This window comes from Rhincodon typus, chromosome 3 (assembly GCF_021869965.1).
Source record: "Rhincodon typus isolate 14 chromosome 3, sRhiTyp1.1, whole genome shotgun sequence".
Lineage (NCBI taxonomy): Eukaryota > Metazoa > Chordata > Chondrichthyes > Orectolobiformes > Rhincodontidae > Rhincodon > Rhincodon typus.
Genome location: NC_063334.1, coordinates 55,921,232 through 55,942,911, shown reverse-complemented (window position 1 = coordinate 55,942,911; position 21,680 = coordinate 55,921,232). Strand labels below are relative to the sequence as shown.

At 40.2% G+C, this 21,680-nt stretch overlaps 1 protein-coding gene across 5 annotated transcripts in view; it reads right to left on the bottom strand.

Moving 5' to 3' along the window:
• LOC109936292 (kinesin-like protein KIF27) overlaps positions 1-21,680 on the bottom strand; it is a 109,091-nt gene that overhangs the window by 25,531 nt on the left and 61,880 nt on the right. For 4 of the 5 annotated variants that reach the window (XM_048592885.1, XM_048592898.1, XM_048592905.1 and 1 more), the window contains exons 13-17: positions 18,479-18,589; positions 13,425-13,601; positions 9,182-9,397; positions 5,783-5,989; positions 3,863-4,061 (exon numbers count right to left, since the gene is read on the bottom strand). In XM_048592885.1, coding sequence (XP_048448842.1) covers positions 3,863-4,061; positions 5,783-5,989; positions 9,182-9,397; positions 13,425-13,601; positions 18,479-18,589 — 910 coding nt within the window. Of the gene's footprint in view, positions 1-3,862; positions 4,062-5,782; positions 5,990-8,703; positions 8,790-9,181; positions 9,398-13,424; positions 13,602-18,478; positions 18,590-21,680 lie in introns of those variants that run through there. The other variant, XM_048592911.1, reaches the window with a different exon arrangement.

The window sequence follows — 21,680 nt, the reverse complement described above, 5'->3', positions numbered from 1 at the left end:
CTCACTATTATGTACAACACCTTCCCTCACTCACTCTCCCCTACTCCTAATCACCCACACCAATAAATTTACATATCCTCTGTTCTGCTCCTCAGTCCTTCCACACGGGCACTAAAGTCATGGCACTCATCGTGATTTCATTTAATTCTCCTGCTTTTCCTTATTACATCAGAAGACAGCGTATGACAGGGCAGAGAGAGCCCTTGCAGGTGGATGGGTGCCTGACATTTGATGGGGAGAGAATCTTGGCCTTCACAGAAGACTAGCACCACTCCTGACAGGGATACCGAAACACCCATGTCCCACCAAACAAGTAAGTACGAATCTTCATTCAGCTGCAACTCTCACATTAATCATGCTGTCACTCTCAGTCATTGCATACCACTTCTAACTACTGGTCATGATAACTTCTCTCTTTTTTGCCTTGGATGTTTTGCTAGCCTACCCTCGAGATCTGTGGAGATACTCCTGACTCCCCCAGAAGCTCTGTCTTCAACCTCTAAGAATGAGGTATGGAGGCCTCAGAGGAAGCATCAGCATGGCTGACTCCTGAAACCCCCACCAGCCCAGATACCAACGCCTCAGTGAGAAACGTAAACATAGAGTGTGCATAAACAATCTTGCGAACATCTCACTGTGACAGCTCTGCAGCTGGCCGAGGATAAAAGGGCCCAGGTGGACTACTGAGAACCAGCCACCAGCTGAGTCCCGTGCTGGAGAGAACCCTGTGGTTTACACAATGCGGTACTTCATCCAAATGCACAGGGACGAGCAGCACAGGGACAGGCATATGGGGTGCAAGGGCCCTCATGGTCGAGAAGCTGCAGCAGTGCAGCAAATCCTGTGACCATCTGGTTTCCTCCATTAGCAGGTTGGCAGTTTCCATGCTGGCAGCCAGGTCAGGCAATTCTGGAAAGGCACACAAACCTGCATTCCATCAGCCACACACTAGTCCTCAGGACCAAAGGTTCAACGACAGAGGGAGTCTGGCATCCTTGACCCCAATCCAGGTGCCCTGTCTTCACAAGACTCTTCTACACTTTCCACACAAGACATCGTAGAGGTGGCCTGACCTTCCACCTCCACACTGCCTGTGTCCATCTGACTTAGAAGTTCAAGCTGAGACGGATTAACATGCCTCTGGCAAGAAGACCCATGGCATCTTTGGCCACAAAAGTGTCTGCTGGGTCACCTGTTCGAACCTCCCAGATCAATGGGCTCCACTTCCGAACTGCGGAACTAGGGACTACACCAAGACATAGTGAAAGTAAGAGAAAGAGAAAAGTCCATTCAGGGCACTTTGGTGGCATGAGTGGAAAAGGTTTGTGCGTGACTATCATTTTCAGCATAAATGTTCTTGGTGTTATTCGCATATGGTTGTGAGTTTCTCTGTGTAGATGCTAAATGCAATTTCACAAGATTTGACAGGACTTCATTGCTACAGATGAGTCTCCATGGATAGAGATCTACACTGAGAGACTACTGCACCACCCAGAAATGGGGAACAATGTGTACACATGGTATTGGGTCACAAAGACACTTCTGTCCCTTCTCATTTAATAACTCCCATGTTTGGCTTGCTCTGTGCACAAAGGTGCAGATGTCAAAGAGTTGTCCTGCAATTTCTGTGCTGGGTAGGTTCAATATATAGAGAAGGTCTATGTTATATGATGTGCAGGGAGTAGGCAGCCTGAATGCTGCACACTGCTTGGGCCTAATGGCCTATGTTTTAAACCTCTTTAAAAGCACTGTGACCAGGCTGTCACTTAACTCACCAACTCTGATCACAGCTATTTTATCCACCATTGTGCACTTTTGATTTCCAGCATGATGCAAAGTGACAGTGGACACTCTTCTGGTAGTTAGTAGCTCATCCTGTTAAACCCATAGGCTTCACCCTTCCCCAAGTTCCTACCTAACCAGTGTCTGCAGTTGCTCATTTCTTCCACCATTCCTGGCATAGAAAGTGATCGTGCCAGGTGTGGTCACTCACTGACCCCTACCTTGAAGACCCTCTTCCTGAACTATAACCATCCCATGCTTTACCATATACCACTCTTGCTATCCTGCTGTCCACCCCTTCACAACTGTACTGCGCCCTTGCCCAGACCCTGCAACACCAGAACCGAAGACTAATCCACCGAGGCTTAATTCCATTGCAATGGCTACAGTTGCACCCCCACCAACTTCCCTCTCAGTTTCTGTGGAGGAACCTGACTGTGGTCCATGCCTTTGACATGACTGGAAAGGACCCAGGCAAGACATGCCCAGACTCCTGACAGTTGCATTTTTATTGCCCTAACCACATTAGCCTATGCCCCCAAACCTGCTGCTACAGACCTAACGACTGACTTACTCCCTGGACTGAAGAATCACAAACTTCTTGACAGTGAACACACCAACCGGACACCTGACTTTGGCCAATTCTCTGGACTGGTGTCAGAGGCTGCCCCTGACTGACAGGTGCCTCCAAAGACTTAAATGATTACTACTCACCTAAAACTTTCAGACATGGCTGCCTGCTTGTTGTACATGTAGTCTGTTTGCCATGCAAGATGCTGGTAGATGGAGGAGGTGTGAAATTGACATAGCACAGTGACCTTCGATAAGATGTCCACCACGGGCTGAGAACTGCAAGTCAATTCTGTGATTGTGTTAACTGGCATGGCGATAGAAGGCAGATAAGCGCTAAATGAGGCAATATTAAGAAAGCAAGCATGCATTGCTGAGATGCAGCCAAGCCCAGTCTGTGAGCTGGATGCCTGTCCCTTCCGAAGCCTTTCGATACAAGTTGCAGGTGTGATGCAAACCTGTGCTTCCAGATTACACTGCAGTGAACAGTAGAATTGCAGGATGGTCATGATAGGTTGGCAAATGCTGGATGTCAATGTCCATGGAGGGGTGTGTGCACTTGGTGCCCATTGATTGTGTCCTGAAATGGTATTACCCAGTTTCCAGCATGGAAATTGTTCAGAACAAGCGGTGAGCTGAATCTGCCAAATACCCAATGTGTTTTCCTTACCAGGTTTGCCTGACATCTTGCTGGTTCAATGACTTTGGTAAGATAAAAATCGAATATTAATAAAATCAGTGGCATAAGAAGCATTTACGAAGTGTGAATACCAGTCATTTGACAACTTGCCACTGCCTAGTAAGAATACTTCTGAAAAGCACAAAATGCAGAGGAAGATGGTGTCAGAATCAAGACAGGCCTTACCACAGTTGTTGGCTTAAGCTTCCGTAAATTGCACCACAACCTATGTTACTCTGACCCTTATAAAATTATGCCCATCATTCTCTAAAATTGGGCTGGACATCATTGGAGCAACAGTGGGTGAAGTTGGGGCTATTTAGGGAGCCTAGGATATGGCATTCCAGCAGTTAATGAGCTGCTGTCACAGCTTGTGCCTCTATATATGCCATTTGAAGGAGTGCCAGTAAGAGAAGAGTGGTGTACAGTTAGTCTTAGTGTTTTCTGTGCATGTCCGTGTCTGTCTGTAGGATAGCCCACTCACCAGGCTCTTAGTTGGTCCTGAAGTATCAAAATTAGCCTCTGGGCTGGAGGGCCATCCTCCATCTTCCTCCATGCTGGGAGAATGCTATGGTGACAGGAAGGTGACAGCCCCACAATCTGCTGCCTGGTCTCCAAATTTTTCAGCATCTCCCTGCCTCCCAGCTCACTCCTGCAAGCCCCATAAAATTCAGCCCTGTTCGTATAATACCACAGGGAACTGACTATATTGAATACCAACATGCCTGGAAATGTGTCAACTCTCGGCAAAATCGTGTGCTGTCTGCGTACATCTCTGTAACTTGTGTTGCAAGCATAATAACAATATTTGAACAGCATAGACCCAAGTACCTTTAAAGTACTGTAAGACCAACTGCATCTTCTGTTCATGCTCCTTCTGTTGCAGAGTTAGCCGTCTGTCTATCTCCATTGATAAACGTTCCACTGCAGATTCTAATTCATGGACTACATTCTCTTGTTCAGTTATCTTCACAGACATTTCTGCACATTGCACCTGCAAAGTGCGTTCAGTCTCACGTAGGCTAACCACCTACCAAAGTTAAAATATAAAAAAAACTAGCATGTACATTTAAAAAGCTTATAATGGATATTGACCAAAGAACCATGTCACCAAAGAACAAATACATTCTGCCTAAAATCTCAAAACTTCAAATACATTTAATGGGCATTTCCTGGTTGTCAGAGCAATAATAGAAGCTTTGTACTTGCTATGATTACTTTCTAACTTCCTTTGTGGCCAAAGCATTTTGCTGATTTTTTTCTTGCACTGCAACAATGAAAAAGCAAAAAAGTTACATTATGATGTCAGATCACATATTTTAGTAATCTGTAAGGCATTACACATTTAATAATTATTTTGAAATGTAGAGCAGGATGTTCCCTCTGTACTTATGAAACCCTCTGTCAAACTGAAACTTGCATCAAATATCCACACTGTGTAGGATGCAGTCATTCATCGTGATTTTACCCAGCAGGGCAATTAATAACTAAAGGGTGGGCTCGCTATCCAACTAAGGGGTGGCGGACAAGCTCTTGAAGCTGGAGGTCAATCAGAGGCTTGCAAACAGCAGCAGGCTGTAATAAGGGAGAGGATACTTCAAAAAATGGAGGTGCACTTTGCAACTTTTTAAAATTTAGAAGTATAAACTGGTTTTTCAGCCAAGAGACCACTGTGAGGGGTGGGTAGGACACCCTCTACTGGGCAGTCTATGACTGTCACAGCACTCAACAATGCAGTGTGGGCCTCAAAACCTGCCTGGAGTATTTGCCTAAACTGAAACAAAGAACTATGGATGCTGAAAATCTGAAACAAAAACAGAAATAGCTGGAGAAACTCAGCAGGTCTGGTAGCATCTGTGGAGACAAAGCAGAGTCAGAGTCAGAGTCAATGTCTTGGGTTCAGTGACCCTTCTTCAGTTCTGCGCACTGGACCTGAAACATTGACTCTGCTTTATCTTCACAGATGCTGCCAGATCTGCTGACTTTCTTCAGCTATTTCTGTTTTTGTTGGAGTATTGGCCTGCTGGCCTCACGCCAGGAGCTGGCTGCAGACAACTAAACTAGCCTAGTTGCCTATGGGAAGCTGGAGCTAGGGTTATTTTTAGCTGATACCCATCTCTGGTTAAGGCTCCAGCAGTAGCCAAAATCCAAAACTGTAGTGATTATTATGAAAGACAGAAATAAAAAGTCAACATACACTAGAATCTCAAACAGCAACAAAATGGTGACCTTTCTTCCCCCTTTGGGAGAGGAATTTGGCTTGTTCACCTGGAGGACTCCCTACTCCTTCGTGATTACTGCCTAGTGATGCTTAGCATCCATCTGAAGTGTGGAAATAGTGGATGGGACCTCAGTTTAATAATCTATCTGCAAGACAACAAGTTGCACTTGCATAGTGAACCACCATCTCCCTGCTACTTATGAGTGCAGCATATAATTTGTCTTCATTGCTGGCAATTCAGTATTGTGCAATGTACTATAGGTGTAACAGAATCACTACTAGTTCAAAAGCTACCAAAATTTAGTGAACCACATTTTTAGTTCGTAAAGATATGTCTTGTTAAAATTAAAGAATACATGTCAAGACTACACAATATTGGATTAGATTGATCCTGCTTTTCATAACCTATTTTAATTCACATTTTTAACATAGTACACAAATTGTTATCAATTAAATGCTGTTTCAATTTAACAAATCACATTATATACATAAAAAGTTATGGAAGTGATGTAAGGAATGTAGGGCTTTACCTTATTAAAGTATCTGCATAGAAGGACTCTTGTCTCAGCAGCCGATAAAGCACCCAGTCTAAACATTACATTTGCCTCATTTTGGGTAAGGCTACCATCTGAGGCCCTCAATGAATGTTGGCGACAGTTAATAGTTTCATTTTTGTATTCTATGGCAGCATCCAGAGCTTCAATGCCTTCCTCCAACTGGAAGAGTATTCGCTCTTCCTGAGAAATAAGACACATGTGATTACTTGTTGAATGTGTCTCAATCCTGCTAGATTACCTTGGTTACTAAACCTGAAGATGAGTGAAAACAGTTTTGATAGTAACTTTCAAAAGGAATTGGATATGTACTTGAAAGAAATTGAAGTATAATGAGCAAAGAGGACGGTAAGGAGATTAACTGGATAGTTCTTTCAAAGAGCAGCACAGGTATGATGATCAATGATTTAGTATGATGATTTGACAATAATTCTGCCTCATCATGAGTTCATCAAATCAATTCTTTATATAACTAAAATGTAATTTAGTTTTGATTTTTACTTTCAATTCATATACACGTTTTACAATTGTGTGCCATTTAAGGTTCTGTATAAGGAATATTTTCAACTTCTAATTTCAATTTATTGAGAACGCTTACAATTTTGTGCCATTTAAAATTCTTGGTTACGCAATTTTTTGCATCTTGCACTGAATATAACAGCGAAAGAGCGCTGTATACCTGTAAAATTGCAGGGCTCTACTTTGTGGATAGTTCATTTCAATATTAAGAGAGAGCAGGATGCAGACATTCCTCCTCATTTTGCCAAATGCCTTTCTTATTAAGCTTAGAAACGTCCAACAAAGTTCAATAGATATTCTGGATACTTCAAAAATATAGTTTTATTCTGACCTGAATTCACATTGTAAACACACTCACAATGTTCATAATAATGCATTTGAATTATTTAGATGATAATTGTGAACTTCATCTATTTATTTTCACAGTGTGTTATTTAGAAAAAGTGCAACAAAGTATTTTTAAAAATGGTCATATCAGTTTCAGAAACATAGAAAATGATGAGTAGGTGTATGTTTAAGATTCTTTTATGAATGCTGGGATTACAGTCTTGATGTTAATCCCCTTTATGGATCATTTGTTGTGGAGTTTTCATTTTGGCAATAGCTGCCAATAAAGTAACAATTCTCTGTTAATGATTGATGTTCAAAAAGAGGGTTAAAAGATGGAGACTTTTTTTTAACACAACAATCCTATTCAAAATAATCTACAGGTGATTAGCAGAATAATCTATGTCGATGAAAAGAATACGTATGTGCCAGTGCAAGTGATAATCAAATTGCGATGTCGTCGTTATGACTTTGCCAAGGAATGTCTTCATACGGTCAGCTTGAGGTCTCTGGCCATTTTTGCTGTTTCCAGTAATTTTCTTTTCAATTTTAAGTCTTTTCTTCCATGACAACTTCACAATTTAAACATTCTCCAGCTATTCCAGTACATACCATCTACCTATGTTAAAGGTTTTGCAGCTTTACATATTCGTTGTCAATCTTTTCATTCTAAATGCCAATGTCCATTGATAACAAACAATGCAATTGTTAAATTGCTGTACCACAAGTGTATGGAAAGTGTAATTATAGTATGACAAGTTTATGCAAATAGTTTCCATTATTCATGCCAACATGGGAAGTTATAATAGCAATAGAAAAATAGGGACAGAACGATGATCTTAAAATGAGGGCTAAATTATGCTGATTCCTAGTTATCCCTGCTCTCCAAAACTGCTTCATTTGAAAGATATACTGGAAAGAAAGAAATACACAGAGCTGAATTTTATCATTCATCAGCTAAGTGTCAATTTTGCAGAGTTTCTTGGAAGCTTTTTCTCCATATGGTCTAGTGAGTTATCTTTTGCAATTTTCGGCCACTCACCTCGTCAAGTATGCATCACACCTTCATTGTGCCACTCTTACACTATCTTGTGTTCAGCAGGGGCAAAATGCTTACCAGTGCCAGGACCTTCCAGTGTTCACACCACATCTATAGCAAAGCCGCAAGAAGTTTCATGACAGTCTGTGCTCTACAAAGGTAAGTGCCACCATCTTTTCTGTGCTACTGCACACTCATTCTAACTCTGCCATTGAACCAACTTCCTACCAAGATGCATAACCCATCACTCTCAATACTGAATGCAGCACCTTCCTTCAAGACTCTAATCCGCCCCTTCCCCAAACCCCCAATCCTTCCTGCCTTCTGCACTTCCCACCCTCTCAATTGAGACAACTCACCAGCTTTTCTGACTGACAAAGGACCAGTACCTTGAATTACTATAGTCCCTTTGACAGTTCATTACTGCTAAACATGACAAATTGCTTAGCTATCTGTGCTAAAAGGCAAGGCAGTGACGCTCTCAGCATCCAGGTACCTGAAACATGAATAAGTACTATGAAAGCAAGGGAAGAACCTTGAGATGCACTTTGTTCTGATACAGGAGTTGGGTGCCTGTCCCTGTGGTCAGGTTGGTACATTGCCAATGCCAAACTCCAAACATGGAGGGAGGCAGTTGGCAGCATTCCTTCTAATTTTCTTTCTGGTTGTGTGGCAGTGACTTCTGGAAACAGATGTGCTTACACCAACTGCCACACATTGGAACCTTGGTGTGTCTATGCATGCATGCAGTCACACAGCTCAGACGAAACACTGACAGATGATCGCTGCTCATGTAGCATGTCCTGAGCAATATGCTTCCTACACTGCGCAGCTGTGCGTGTGCATAGCCACTTCAACATTCTGTGTATGGTGTTTTGACTTAGAGTTCTAGAAGTCACTGCAGCGTACAGACCTTGGAGGTTGACATAGAAGAAAAAAAATAAGAGAGAACACTGATCTGGAGATGTTGGGGAATGCTAGCCAAGATGGAAACTCTAATACTGGAAAGCACCTGTGAATTGCAGTTGTCAGTTTCCCGCTCCAATGTTCATGTAGCGAATTGTTGCTGTTGAGTTTCTCATCACTGAAAATAGCAAACTGCATATAAATGAGATGAGATAAAGTAATAATGGGATACAAATGACGCAAATAGGCCTTCTAAACATCTCATTAGTGAAATTGTTGTCTCACCGATAATACATTGTGAAAAATCAGACTTCTTTTCCATGACATTGAAAATCACATTTTTCTATACTCACTATATTTAAGCAACTGACTTACTATTGCCCACATCATACAGGGCTGGGAATATTCCACCTATAGTGTGTTTCAAGATTGTAGAATATTAGGAAATTAAGAGGAATTGTTTATGGTGTTGCAAAGTCTGGATCAGTTGAAATTTCCAGTGACTTTCACATACACCCAAACACATTACTACAGAACTATGTAATAAACAAGTTTTAAAACAAAGAGTAAAGATATGAATATACCTCGGGTGACAGAACATTTCCAAGCTCTAATTTTTCATCCAGATAGTGTCTTCTTTTCAGCAGTTGAGCTCTTTCCCGTTGAAGTACTTGCATCTCTTGTGAAATGGTTTTTCTTTCTTCTGTAGTACTGTTCTGAAGTTGAGTGCTTTTGTCTGATAATTCTCTTTCTATTGTGTTTAAACGAGTGGATAAATTTAAAATGTCTTTGTTCAAAGCCTGAAAATAAATAATCGATATCATTATGATCCTAGTTGATGTTATTACTGGACAAATCAGATTCAGTCTGAAATCTGACTTGGCAGATTTTTTTTATTTAAAGAGGTGGTCTCACACTGAGACACAAACAAGCAATGCAACAGGAATTTATTATGCAAATAAAAGAAGGTAAACTAGAATAAACCAAGCTATTTATAGATAACACACTTTGAATGATTTTGAAATGCTTGTAAAAATACAATCCCATTTAATTCAACACCATTACATCACATTATATACTGTGAGGTGTAGAAAACATCTGCTCCTGTATCACATCTAAGATTTAATTTAATTGTTTCTTTCAAGTCCTAGTCTTGAGAGTTTCATCCTTGTGTATTCACATAACTGAACTTAGACTTTCTCAGCTTTGAATAACCACTAAGCATCTGAACCAAACACTTCTTGTCTGGAATTTTCCAACTAAAGCCCTTATGCTGATATAACCTACTTCTAACTTTTTCTGAAGTATCTCATTTCTTCATTATTAATCATTAAGCCCTCTCATACACACAGACAAAAACTCACACAATACTATTTCAAATCGGAACTCTGAAATAAATTATATTAAAATAGATTAAGCCACACAGCTATATCACAATATTGATTTGTAGAGTTGTGGTCAGGAGTTACTAAAACCCTAATTAATACAGTGAGCTGATTAAATTCATGCAATTTTATGCTGAAATTAATGAAATGAAGGATGTTTGACATTTTAATTTTACTTCAAATCTGTGGTATTTCAATGTAATAACTTTAAAATTAAAATCGAAAAATTATCCAGAACTGATTATTTAATGAATAGTTCAATAGTTGTATCAGAACTAGCACTGTATCTAGGCTAGTAACGTTCATATTCAAAGATTTTGGCTCAGGTTTTTCATTAGTAATGATGCAAAGTGCTCATTACTAAACTCAATGAAAGCTGTGCTGAGCAAGTGAGTGAAAGTTAATGTTATCTTTCTTGATGTGCAATAGCTTGAAGTGTAATTTAATAAGGATTTCTAGTATTGGTTGTGCTTCAGTGATGTCATTAAGCTGTCCATTCAGCAAATTACATTGAAGAAGTCTCACAGACAGTCAATCAAGAAATCATAAACACTAAGAATTAAATGACTTAAGAATTTAACAGAGAACAAAATAAAGAATGAAACATTCATAAGGCTAAGGAGAAGCTGAAATATGAAAAAACTTGCGTACTCTTAAAAATTATTAACAACAGTTCTAAAAAATCTGTAATTAATCATAAGACATTTAGCAATATTCCTAAAATAACTATTCCAATGTGACAATAGTTGTTCAGCAATTATTACCTTAAATTTCTATTAAAAACAATAACACTATATTGAACAAGGCCTAACAATGATATAGAGCAGAAATGAGTTATCTTCACATCATTAATTTTTCAATTGCTGGCTATGGGAAGTTTTTTTTTGTTCACTTGTGGGACGTGGGCATCGCTGGCTGGCCAGCATACATTGCCGATCCCTAGTTGTCATTGAGAAGGTAGTGGTGAGCTGCCTTCTTGAACTGGTGCAGTCCGCACGTTGTAAGTTGACTCACAATGCTCTTAGGTAGGGAATTCTGGGATTTTGACCCAGCAATAATGAAGGAATGGTGATACATTTCCAAGTCAGAATGGTCAGTGGCTTGGAAAATTACTTGCACGTCATGGTGCTCCTTGTCTTTCTAGGTGGAAACGGTTGTGTGTTTGGAAGATGTTATCTAAGGCTCTTGGGCGAATTTCTGCACTGCATCTTATAGTTAGTACACACTGCTGCTACTGAGCATCGGTGGTGGAGAGAAAATATGCTTCTGGATGTGGTGCCAATCAAGCAGGCTGATTTGTCCTGGATGGTATCAAGCTTCTTGTGTGTTTTGGAGCTGCACTCATCCAGCCAAGTTGGGAGTATTCCATCACACTCCTTACGTGCCTTGTAGCTGGTGGACAGGCTTGGATATTGTCCAGATCTTGTTTCATTTAAATGTGGACTAAACATTGTGCAATTATTAGCGAACATCCCCACTTCTGACCAGATGATGTAAGGAAGGTCATTGTTGAAGCAGCTGAGGATAGTTGGGCCTTGGACACTAGCCTAAGAAACTGCTGCAGAGATGTCCTGGAGCTGGGATTACTGACCTCCAACAACTACAACCATTTTCCTATGTGCCAGGAATGATTCCAATGAGCAGGGAGTTAGCCCTCTGATACCCATTGATTCCAATTTTGCTAGGGCTCCTTGATGCTAAACACAAATGTGGCCTTGATGTCAAAAGCTGTCTCACCTCTGGAATTCAGCTCTTTTACACCCTTGGTTCAAACATGGGCAAGAAGGTCAGAAGCTGAATGGCCTTGTCAGAACCCAAACTGAGACTTGATAGCACTGTTGATGACACTTTCCATCACTTTACTGACGACCAAGAGTAGACTAATGTTGCGGTAATTGGCCAAGTTGGACTTGTCCTGGTTTTGTGTACACAACATACGTGGGCAATCTTCCACATTGTTAGGTAGATGCCAGTGTTGTAACTGTACTGCAAGAGCTTGGCTTATGGAATAGCAAGTTTTGGAGCACAAGTCCTTAGTACTATAGTCAGAATGTTGTCTGAGCCCATATCCTTTGTATCCAGTGCCTCCAACTGTTTCTTGATATCATGTGGAATGAATTGAATTGGCAGAAGACTGGGGACCACTGGATGAGGTCGAGATGGACCATTGACTCAGCACGTTTGGCTGAAAATTGCTGCAAATGCTTCAGTTTTATCTTTTACAGTGAAAAGCTGGGGTCTTCCATCATAGAAAATGGGGATATTTGAAGGAGCCTCCCTCTCCAGTGTCTTGTTTAATTACCCACCACCATGCACAACTGGATGTTGCTGGACCATGGAGCTTAGATCTGATCTGATCTGATCTGAGCTTAGCTCTGTATATCATTTGCTGTTTATGCCAAATCATTCTTAGGTATGCCAGGTCCTCATCTTGGCATGCCCACCTGCACTCTCAATTAAACCAGGGTTGATCTCCTGGATTCTTGGTAATGGTTGAGTGGTGGATGTGCCTGACCGAGGTTGTAGATTGTGCTAGAGTACAATTCTGCTCATGGATGCCCAGTTTTGAGTTGCTAGATCTGTTTGAAATCTGTCCCACTTAGCATGGTGATAGTGTTGCACAATACGATGTGTTATACAATACAATGGAGGGTATTTTCAATGTGAAAGCGGGATTTCATCTCCACAGGGACTGTGTGGTGGTCACTCATACAGCTAGTGACTGAGCAGTAAATGATAGACTGCATCTTAAGAATTTTTACTCTATACTAGGACAATATACTGAAATTGCGATCTAATTCAGAGGTTTAATGATGGTGAATGCTGATAGTTCACCATCAAAAACACAGCAAATTCTAGGCCAGTATTTCAATCTACTAAAAGAAATAAGATAGCTGTTGGCTCCTTTCCAAAATTTTAGGTATCCGTTTTCTGATTAAGTGTAGATAGATACTCTATTTCTGAGCCTTTTCTATACTTTCTTGATCTGGCGATATGAAAAAGCAAGTTAATAGGCCTTACCTACCAACTTCTCTCCTACACTAGGTGGTAGTTTTTGTTCAAGATTTCTTGAACAGCATTTCTAAGGTGATGAAGCGATTGTGTGCAACTGCAGGTTGACACAGTAATTTGGAACACAAATTTGCTGCCATTATTGGTTTAGCATTACTCAAATCAAATAGCTACATAGCTGTGCCTCTGATTTTAGTTAAGTTACGGGGATTGACAATTGTAAGCTAACTAGGCAACATGCACTTGAATATTTTGAATGTTCACTGATAACATATAAATCTGTTGCACTTGGGATGGGATTGTGGCTTTCTGTGGAACAAGCACATCAGGTAAGTCTACTGTGTGAGACATCTTGCATGATTTTCCCATCAGCACAGTCGAACGTTGAGACCTCCCACTTCAACAGACAAGTTGAGAAGTATATTCTTACCTGACTGGAGCGTAACCTTTTCATTTCCAATTGGTTTTTCTCCTTTAATAGTGCCTCTTTTTTGTCTACAATAACTTCCCTTTTTCTCAAGTCTTCTTCCAACTCAGCTAGAGCTTGTCTCTGCTGCAGAATTTTCTCCACCTCCTCATCTAACCATTTGCGTTGTTCATCAATCCTCTAAAAGTAGATTCAGATGTACACAGATAACATTAAACACCCAAATGAAATGGGAAACAACAGTGATAAAAATGTCGTCATCTATCTGGTGTTATCTGTTCATCAGACGTGGGCATTGCTGGCAAGACCAATATTTGATGCCCATTCCCAATTGTCCTCAAGAAGGTGATGAATTGCCTTCTTGAACCATTGCATTCCATGTGACATAAACATATTGTGATGGTATGCATCTTGTATAGCAGAAGATATGTTGACTTTGAGAAAGATTTGCACCATATTATCTAATAGAGAAATATAAAAAAAAGTGGAAAGACACAGCAGATCAGTATCTTAAAGGGAATGTTAGGTTTCTAAAGGAGAAGAAATGATAATTCATATCACATCTCAGTCAGAGGAAATGTAATACATAACTTAAAAGAAGCAAGTGTAATATCAGAATAAATGGGTGGATCCTCACCTGGTTAAAGATACATTTGGTAGATTTGCTGCCTTTTAGGTTAGGGTCAAAAGGGCCTCACTGAATTAGTATGGTAGAAGAAAACTGCCTGATAGTCTTATAAATGGCTTTTGGTTTAAACAAGATATAATATATTGCATGATATTAATCAAGTACAAGTTACATTGGTATGACAGACAATGTTACTAAGACAATGAGGAAGTGCTAGATGTTAGGTGCACTTCCTTTGAGATCCAGACCTCTTCACCCACCTAATTCCATATGACAACATCATGTTGGTGTTTAACACTGTCTTCAGCATTAACTCTTTCAGATCTTAGACATCATCTCACCTCAAAGCTTTTCTTCCCCATTATAAATACTTAATATTGTTACAACTGTGACAGGAAAAATAGGCTGATAATCAAACCTCACTACTCCACCAACTGCAGTATCAGATAAATGTTTCATTTAATCAATCATCAAGTTGGCCAACTGCTTCCCTTTTGTACTCTGATCCAGAGTAAAAGCGACTTTCACCAGGCTTATTTTAATGAACTCAAAACAATACATCTATTGTAACACAAAAAAAAACTTATTCTTATAACAATGCCAAATGCTAGTTAACATCTAAGGCATAAACCAGAATTAAAACTATATCCCCCAAGTCCCAAATACAGATACCTTAACACAATGCACAAGACAAGTCTCTGTAGAGATTATGTTTCTAAACAAAACCACAAAAGAAAATTATCCCTGTTGGCCATGGGTCTGAAAACAAAGGCGCAAACAAACAAATAAGAAGCTAGAGTCGGCCATGCACCTCCTTCACCTTGCTCCACCATTCCATAAGATCATGGCTGACCAGACAATTTCAAATCTGTATTTACACCTACGTCTATTTACCTTGCACAACTTACTACCTACCTACTTTCACCACATTTTCAGGAAAGAAATAGATTGAATTTGATGACTTCTCTCAGTCAACTGGGTTTCTTGTCGATGAAGCTGAACTGCCGACAGCTTCAGACTGATAGAAGATCATCATTTCAGACTGAAATCAAGCTGGACCTGAGTCTTTGGAAAATAGCTACAGATCAGCTTCTCAGGGTTTGTAAGGTTGGCAGAAACACAGACATTTGGAAACTTTCAGGTTCCCAAGAATTTCTACTGAGAGAAGAGGGCAGAGAGAAGGTCAGGGAGTGGTGGCTTAGTGTGGGGGTTGGGGGTGTGTGGTGGTGGTGGTGAGATATGCTGTTCTTGAGGGTTTTCTTCCTTATGATTAGGTAGGTTCAATTTTGTTGTATATCAATGTAACTTTATTGTCCTTGTTTTAAAGGATTTCAATTCTGTAAATTAACAATACAATTACTGTATAATGCTATACTGGGGGATATTTTCACATTTATGCACCTACCACCACGACTAGCCTCTGTGGAGCCAAATAACTGACCAGAACCTGATCCCAGGAACGCAGGGGGCATGGTCCCCCTGAGCACAGTCACATCATGAAATGAATTCCTGTTCCTGTGTGGTACCTGTACCCAAGGCAGCCGTACAGTGCTAGTTGCTGGTGTGCCCTGCTAGAACAGTCTGCCCTTGCAGGGTGCAATGCCAGTGCATTGGAGGATGCCAGGATGTTGGTGATAGTCCCCTGAAAATGAAGTCCCAGATTCCATGATGGAAGTATATGTGTCAGATGCTCATGGGTCATGCCCTGCTCTGCAGTTTGGCATAATGCAAGATGGCAGTCATTTGGAAGAAGGAGCAAGTTGAACCTGCCAAAAACTTGCTCTGGTTGCCATATAATTTTCCTAACAGCTAATTTGTGTGGCAAGATCACAATCTGATGATCACAAGATGATCAGAGGATTAGATAGGGTGGACAGTGGGAGCCTTTTTCCTCGGATGGTGATGGCTAGCATGAGGGGCCATAGCTTTAAATTGAGGGGTGATAGATATAGGACAGATGTCAGAGGTAGGTTCTTTACTCAGAGAGTAGTAAGGGCATGGAATGCCCTGCATGCAAAAGTAGTAGACTCGCCAACTTTAAGGGCATTTAAATGGTCATTGGATAAACATATGGATGATAATGGAATAGTTTAGGTTGATGGGCTTCAGATTGGTTTCGCAGGTCGACGCAACATTGAGGGCCGAAGGGCCTGTACTGCGCTGTAATGTTCTATGTTCTATGTTCTAATCCACAATGCAATGGGATGTTAAAATGTGTTTAACAAGCAATAATGATCCTCAACTGGAACTCACCACTGCCTAGTGAAAATTTCACCACACCACTTGAGAAAAACATACAAGATACAACCAGATGACCTTGAGGCTGAGAAGGGTTTCATCAAACATCTCACCCAATTCTGCCACATATCTGGCCAGAATCCACATTGCCTGGAGTCTGATAAGATTCTGCCTATGGAGATAAAGATTAAACTGAAGAAGAAAAAGTGTGTTTTGATGTCAGGTGGATAGTACAATGCCAAACTAAGCTGAATATTGAAAGTTCAGAAGGGAATTGAAAAAGCAAGTAAGAAAAGCAAAAATTATGAAAGAGACATCCATTTAACGGAAGAAAAAAAATCACAAAGTCTTCTCTTGGCATGTAAAAAGTGTAGTGTGACAAGCATAGTGAAAGATAGAATGGGGCTGATTAAGGGCTGAAAAGGAGATTTATGCATATTGGCAGGCGGCATAGCTAAGATATTAATTGAATACCTTGCATACTGCCCAGGTGATGGTGAGAAAACATGTAATTCAGACACTTGAAGGGTTTAAAATTGACAAGCTGTGGTTGGTGAAGCACCGGGAACGGATGAGATATATCCAAGCATAAAGAGGCATTTGAGAGGAACAATTGAAGTGACACCGGCCATAATTTTCAGGTCTTCCTTAGACTCAGCAATGGTGTCAGAGGACTGGAGAATTGCAAATAGTACAAAAAGTAGAATGACAAGCCCAGCAACTACAAGCTGGTCAGTCCAAGGCTCCAAACTCCTTCCAGGTGAAGCAGTTATTTACATTGCATTCAGTGTTAATTGCTCACAATGTGATCTCACCGACATTGAGGAGTCTAAAAATTGACCATTTTGAGGAAAACCACAGCTCAGTCTGCAAGCATGACCCCGACCTTCTAGTTGCTATCATTTTAATCATTTTGCTTTCACATTTACATTTTTTGTCCTCAATCTGCTGCAGTGTTACAAAGAAGCTGAATGCAAGCTCAAGGGACAGCACCTCATCTTCCAATTAGGCACTTTACAGTCTTCGAGGCTAACACTGAGTTCAACAACTTCATAGAATGAATTCTGCCTACCATTTTGATTTTGTTTTATTGCCATGTGCCAATTTGAATGTTGTTATTCATGATTCTGCTCTCAGATTGAGATGTCCACTATTCTGGCATTTATGACTCAGTGTGGACAAGTACTATGTCTCTGTCTTCCAACCATTACCACTCCCTTTGCCTTTTTTCCACGACAACTTTAGTCATTAAATCTCTCCCACTTAACCCAGTGGTTAGTTCTTCCTACATCTCCCTCCTGCTTTTATCAACATATAATCCATCATACACCCACCCTCATTCAGTTTTGAAGAAAAATTATATTTGACTTGAAATATAACTCGGTTTCTCTCTCCAGTGATGCTGCCAGACCTGCTCAGTATTTCCAGCACTTTATTTCTGTTGCAGATTTGGAATTGGGCCCAGGCTTGTTATCTGTCTATCTTGAAATATAGGTAAACTGTATAGTTGCCTGTGAGTTAATATCCAGTATGGGTGTTTGTTAATTTGGCTGGACGGCTGGTTTGCAATGCAAAATGACACAATAGCGCAGGTTCAACTCCCACACAAGCAGAGGTTACCATGAATGTCACACTTTCTCAATCTTGCCCTTCCCCTGAAGTGTGGTGACCCTCGGGTTAAACCACCACCAGCTCACCTCTGATAAGAGAGCAGCCCTATGGTCCACTGGGATAATGGGGACTTTACTACATTCAGTATATGTACACTACCTTACTCATACACCAATACTATTTGTTTAAACATTTTGAAAACAAGTGCTGCAATCTTTTAATAATAGACATAAACCTCATATTGGAAACTAGCTCAAAACGGGTTATCACAGTCAATTGCACTTTCTTTAACAATGCAAATCTGCTGGAAGTACATTTGGTTAGGAACTGTCTCACATAGTAAAAAATGTAATACGACTCTTCAACTGAACTACTGAAAGGCAGTGGTAACAATGGAAGTGTATCTAAGCTAGTAGCCATTGGGGTAATAAATAGGTTGGTTGTGAAAATCAGGTTGCAGTGAATTGACAGCCCATACTGCATTTGAACCCATTTTCTGTTCCATTTCAACAGTAAAAATATTACTGAGAAGGATAATAAACATTGCAGCCCAACGGTTCAATAATGTTGTAAGACATACCTGCTGTTCCTGTGAGATGATAGGGGAGCACTTTGTTTTCTTCAGATGGGTAATCTCTCCAGCTTTCTTTTTCAGAATTTTCTGCTGTTGTTCTCGCTTTAGTTCCAACTCCTAGAAAAATTAAACATATATATTTTAAAATTGTAACCTTATTTCAGAAGATAAAATTGTTAGATTTTTGTCAAGTTTGTTTTTATTTTAGGGAACGAATACAAATACTAATGCAGGTTCTAAAACATTCTGATGTTTTATTCTATCATAGTCACATTCATTTTTGATTACAGATATTGAGTGAAATTCCAATGTGGTTGTGCAGAAATCAATCTAAAAACAGAGACATTGGGTGCTGGTTTAAAATAATTTGTTGTAAATGGAAGAGACTTCACTTTTTAAATATTTTCAGAGAACGGTTACAGTTCAGAATGAGGCTATTTGGCCCATCATACTTGTGCCAACTGTCTGTGAGAACAATACAGCTAGTTCAATCATTTGCCTTTCTCCTGTTGCCCTGCGAATCTTTATTCTTAAGGCAATTATCCTATTCCCTTTTGAAAACGACAATCTACCGCACCATGGACAGTATCCAGACTCTAACTAATTAAAAACAACAGGCAATTAGCAAAAGTTTTGTGCCAATTTAAATATATTATGTTTGTAATCCATCCTCGTGCCCAGCCATCCCAGGAACAAGCCCCAAATGCTGGTCCCTGCTCCTAGCCACAATTCTGAGTCCCGGACTCAACCAACAACTCCAGCAATTCACAGCTCTCTAGTGAGCCTATCAGCAGGAAACATGGAAGTGAACAGCTCCTTACCAATTCAGCCTCCCTCCAGTCCACAGACGTTTATATAACTCTCCCAGCCCAGTATTTCCAGTGTTTTTAAACCAACCCCCAGTAATTTTATAACGCCCTCCCAACCCAGTGATTCTCTTTTAATAACAGCTGAGAGCCCAGTGTTTTAAAAAACACCCCATCCAGTTTCAGTGCTTTTATTGACCGCAGCCCAATAATCTTATAACACCCTCCCAGCCCAATGTTTATATAAACTCCTACAAGGCCAGTAAGTTTATAAACTCCTCACCCATGTCAAAAGACCTCTTGCACAGGCACCTTCCACACCCTCAGGATGAAGTTTGGGACCTGAAATGTCAGGACCATTATGGACAGTCCCGCCAGTGACCGAGGAAGGCACTGAGCATCTCGCAGAAGCCAGGTGAAAACAGTGAAAGGAGCGTGCTGCCACACCAACAACCCAAACAGCCCTTCTTGCAACCACTTCTTGCCCCAAGTTTAACAGAGCCTGCAGTAGCTGGATTGGTCTGTACAGTTACCTATGAACTCACCCTGAGAGTGGGAGACAGTCGTCCTTGACTGCAAAGGACCGGCAATAAATGAATAAACAGAGGAGACCTTGCTCTGGTTGGTCACGTGGGGTGGTGCTGTCTGAACCTGAGACCCCTCTGAAAGCATCTGCCCTGATAAGTAGCACCATAGCACCCCATCTCTTGAGTCCTGGCTTCTCCCTATCTATTCTGTCCAGACACCACATGATTTCAAATATGTCTAACAAATCGCTTCTCAATTTTGTCTCCTCTAAGAACACAAGATTTGCTAATCAATCCTCATAAATCAGTTAGCTCCAGAAACATTCTAATACATATTTCTGTATCCTATTTAATTTCATACCTATCTTATTAATGAAAATATAACTTTTGCATATTATGCAGTATTCCTTTGAAAAAAGGAATAGTGCCACTCATTTGTGGACAGCTAATTTGATTTCTATATATCAAAGGAGAGATAGAACAAATCCACAAATTATAGACGAATTATATTAAGATTGATGGTACGTAAGGCAATGAAATCTTTATTCATATGTAATAGAAAATTATGAAGAAATTGAAATCAAAAAAGAGCTGTTAAAGTGAAGATCATGCTTAATCAACTTAATTGAATTCTTTGAAGTGTCAGAAAAGATAAAAGGAAAATAATGGCAATAGATATAAAATATTTAGCATTTCATAAGGTAGCAGAAAATAGTTTATAGTCATAGATTCAACATTACACAGGAGGCCACACAATCCAGTGAGTGTACACCAGCACTAATGCCTTATTCCTGAAGCTCTTCAAGTTTATTTTTCTCAAGAAACCATCTGATTTCCTTTTTAAATTACTCAGAGTATTCACTTCCACCACCACTGTAGCAGTAAGTTCTAGGTCATTACCCCTTGTTGCATAAAAAATCCTTCCTCAGATTCTTCTTGCATCTCCTAATCTGTGTCCCCTGCTCTTTCATTTCTTTAAATACCATATCTGAATGTGTCATAATGGTCTCTACCAATTTCCCCTGAATCTCCTTTGGTCCAAGGAAAATAACTCCAGTTTCTCCAACATAATCTTTTAGCTAAAGTCCCTCATCCCTGGAACTATTCTGTTAAATTTCCTCAGCACCCTCTCATGGGCCCTCATGACTAAATTTGGAACATGTAGAGTTTGGTCACAAGTAACAGAATGGATAATATTCTGCTAGAAAACATAAAACAGAAAAGGAATTAATTGTGGTTACTTAGATTAACAAATGGGTGGATATAGTATTACATAAGATTTTTGCTGCAATCACTGTTATTCACCAATCTGATGTACAATTTAGACTTGGTAATGGAGTGATAACTTCCAAATTGTGGGGTGCAGATAATACAACCAGGAATGGGTTGCAGTTGATGGAAAAACAGTGGAGTTTGTGATCGGGGCAATAAAAAAGACAATGTCTTCAACTTTCCTAACATTTAATTGTAAAAAAAATTCTGCATATTGGATGTTGAACAAACAAGTTGAAAATATAGAGGGGTCAACAGAGATGGCAGGGAGGCAGGTGGGGATCATCAGTGTGCATGTGAAATCTGATGTGTTTTTGGATGATGTAGCTGAGGAACAGCATGTAGAAAAGAAATTTGAAGGATCTAAGAATAAATTATTGGGAAAGGTAATTGTACATGAATGATAAGAGAAGCCATGAAGGTAGATTTTTAAGTATGAAGGGATGGATAAGAATGGAACTAGGTGAGGGCTGTCCCACTGAATTAGACGTCAGTGGTAGGGTTTTGGAGGAAGGTAGAATGATCAACCGTGTTAAAGCTTGCAGGATGTGAAGTGATAGTTTGTCTTTATCATAGTCAAATAAGACCTGTTTATAACTTTGA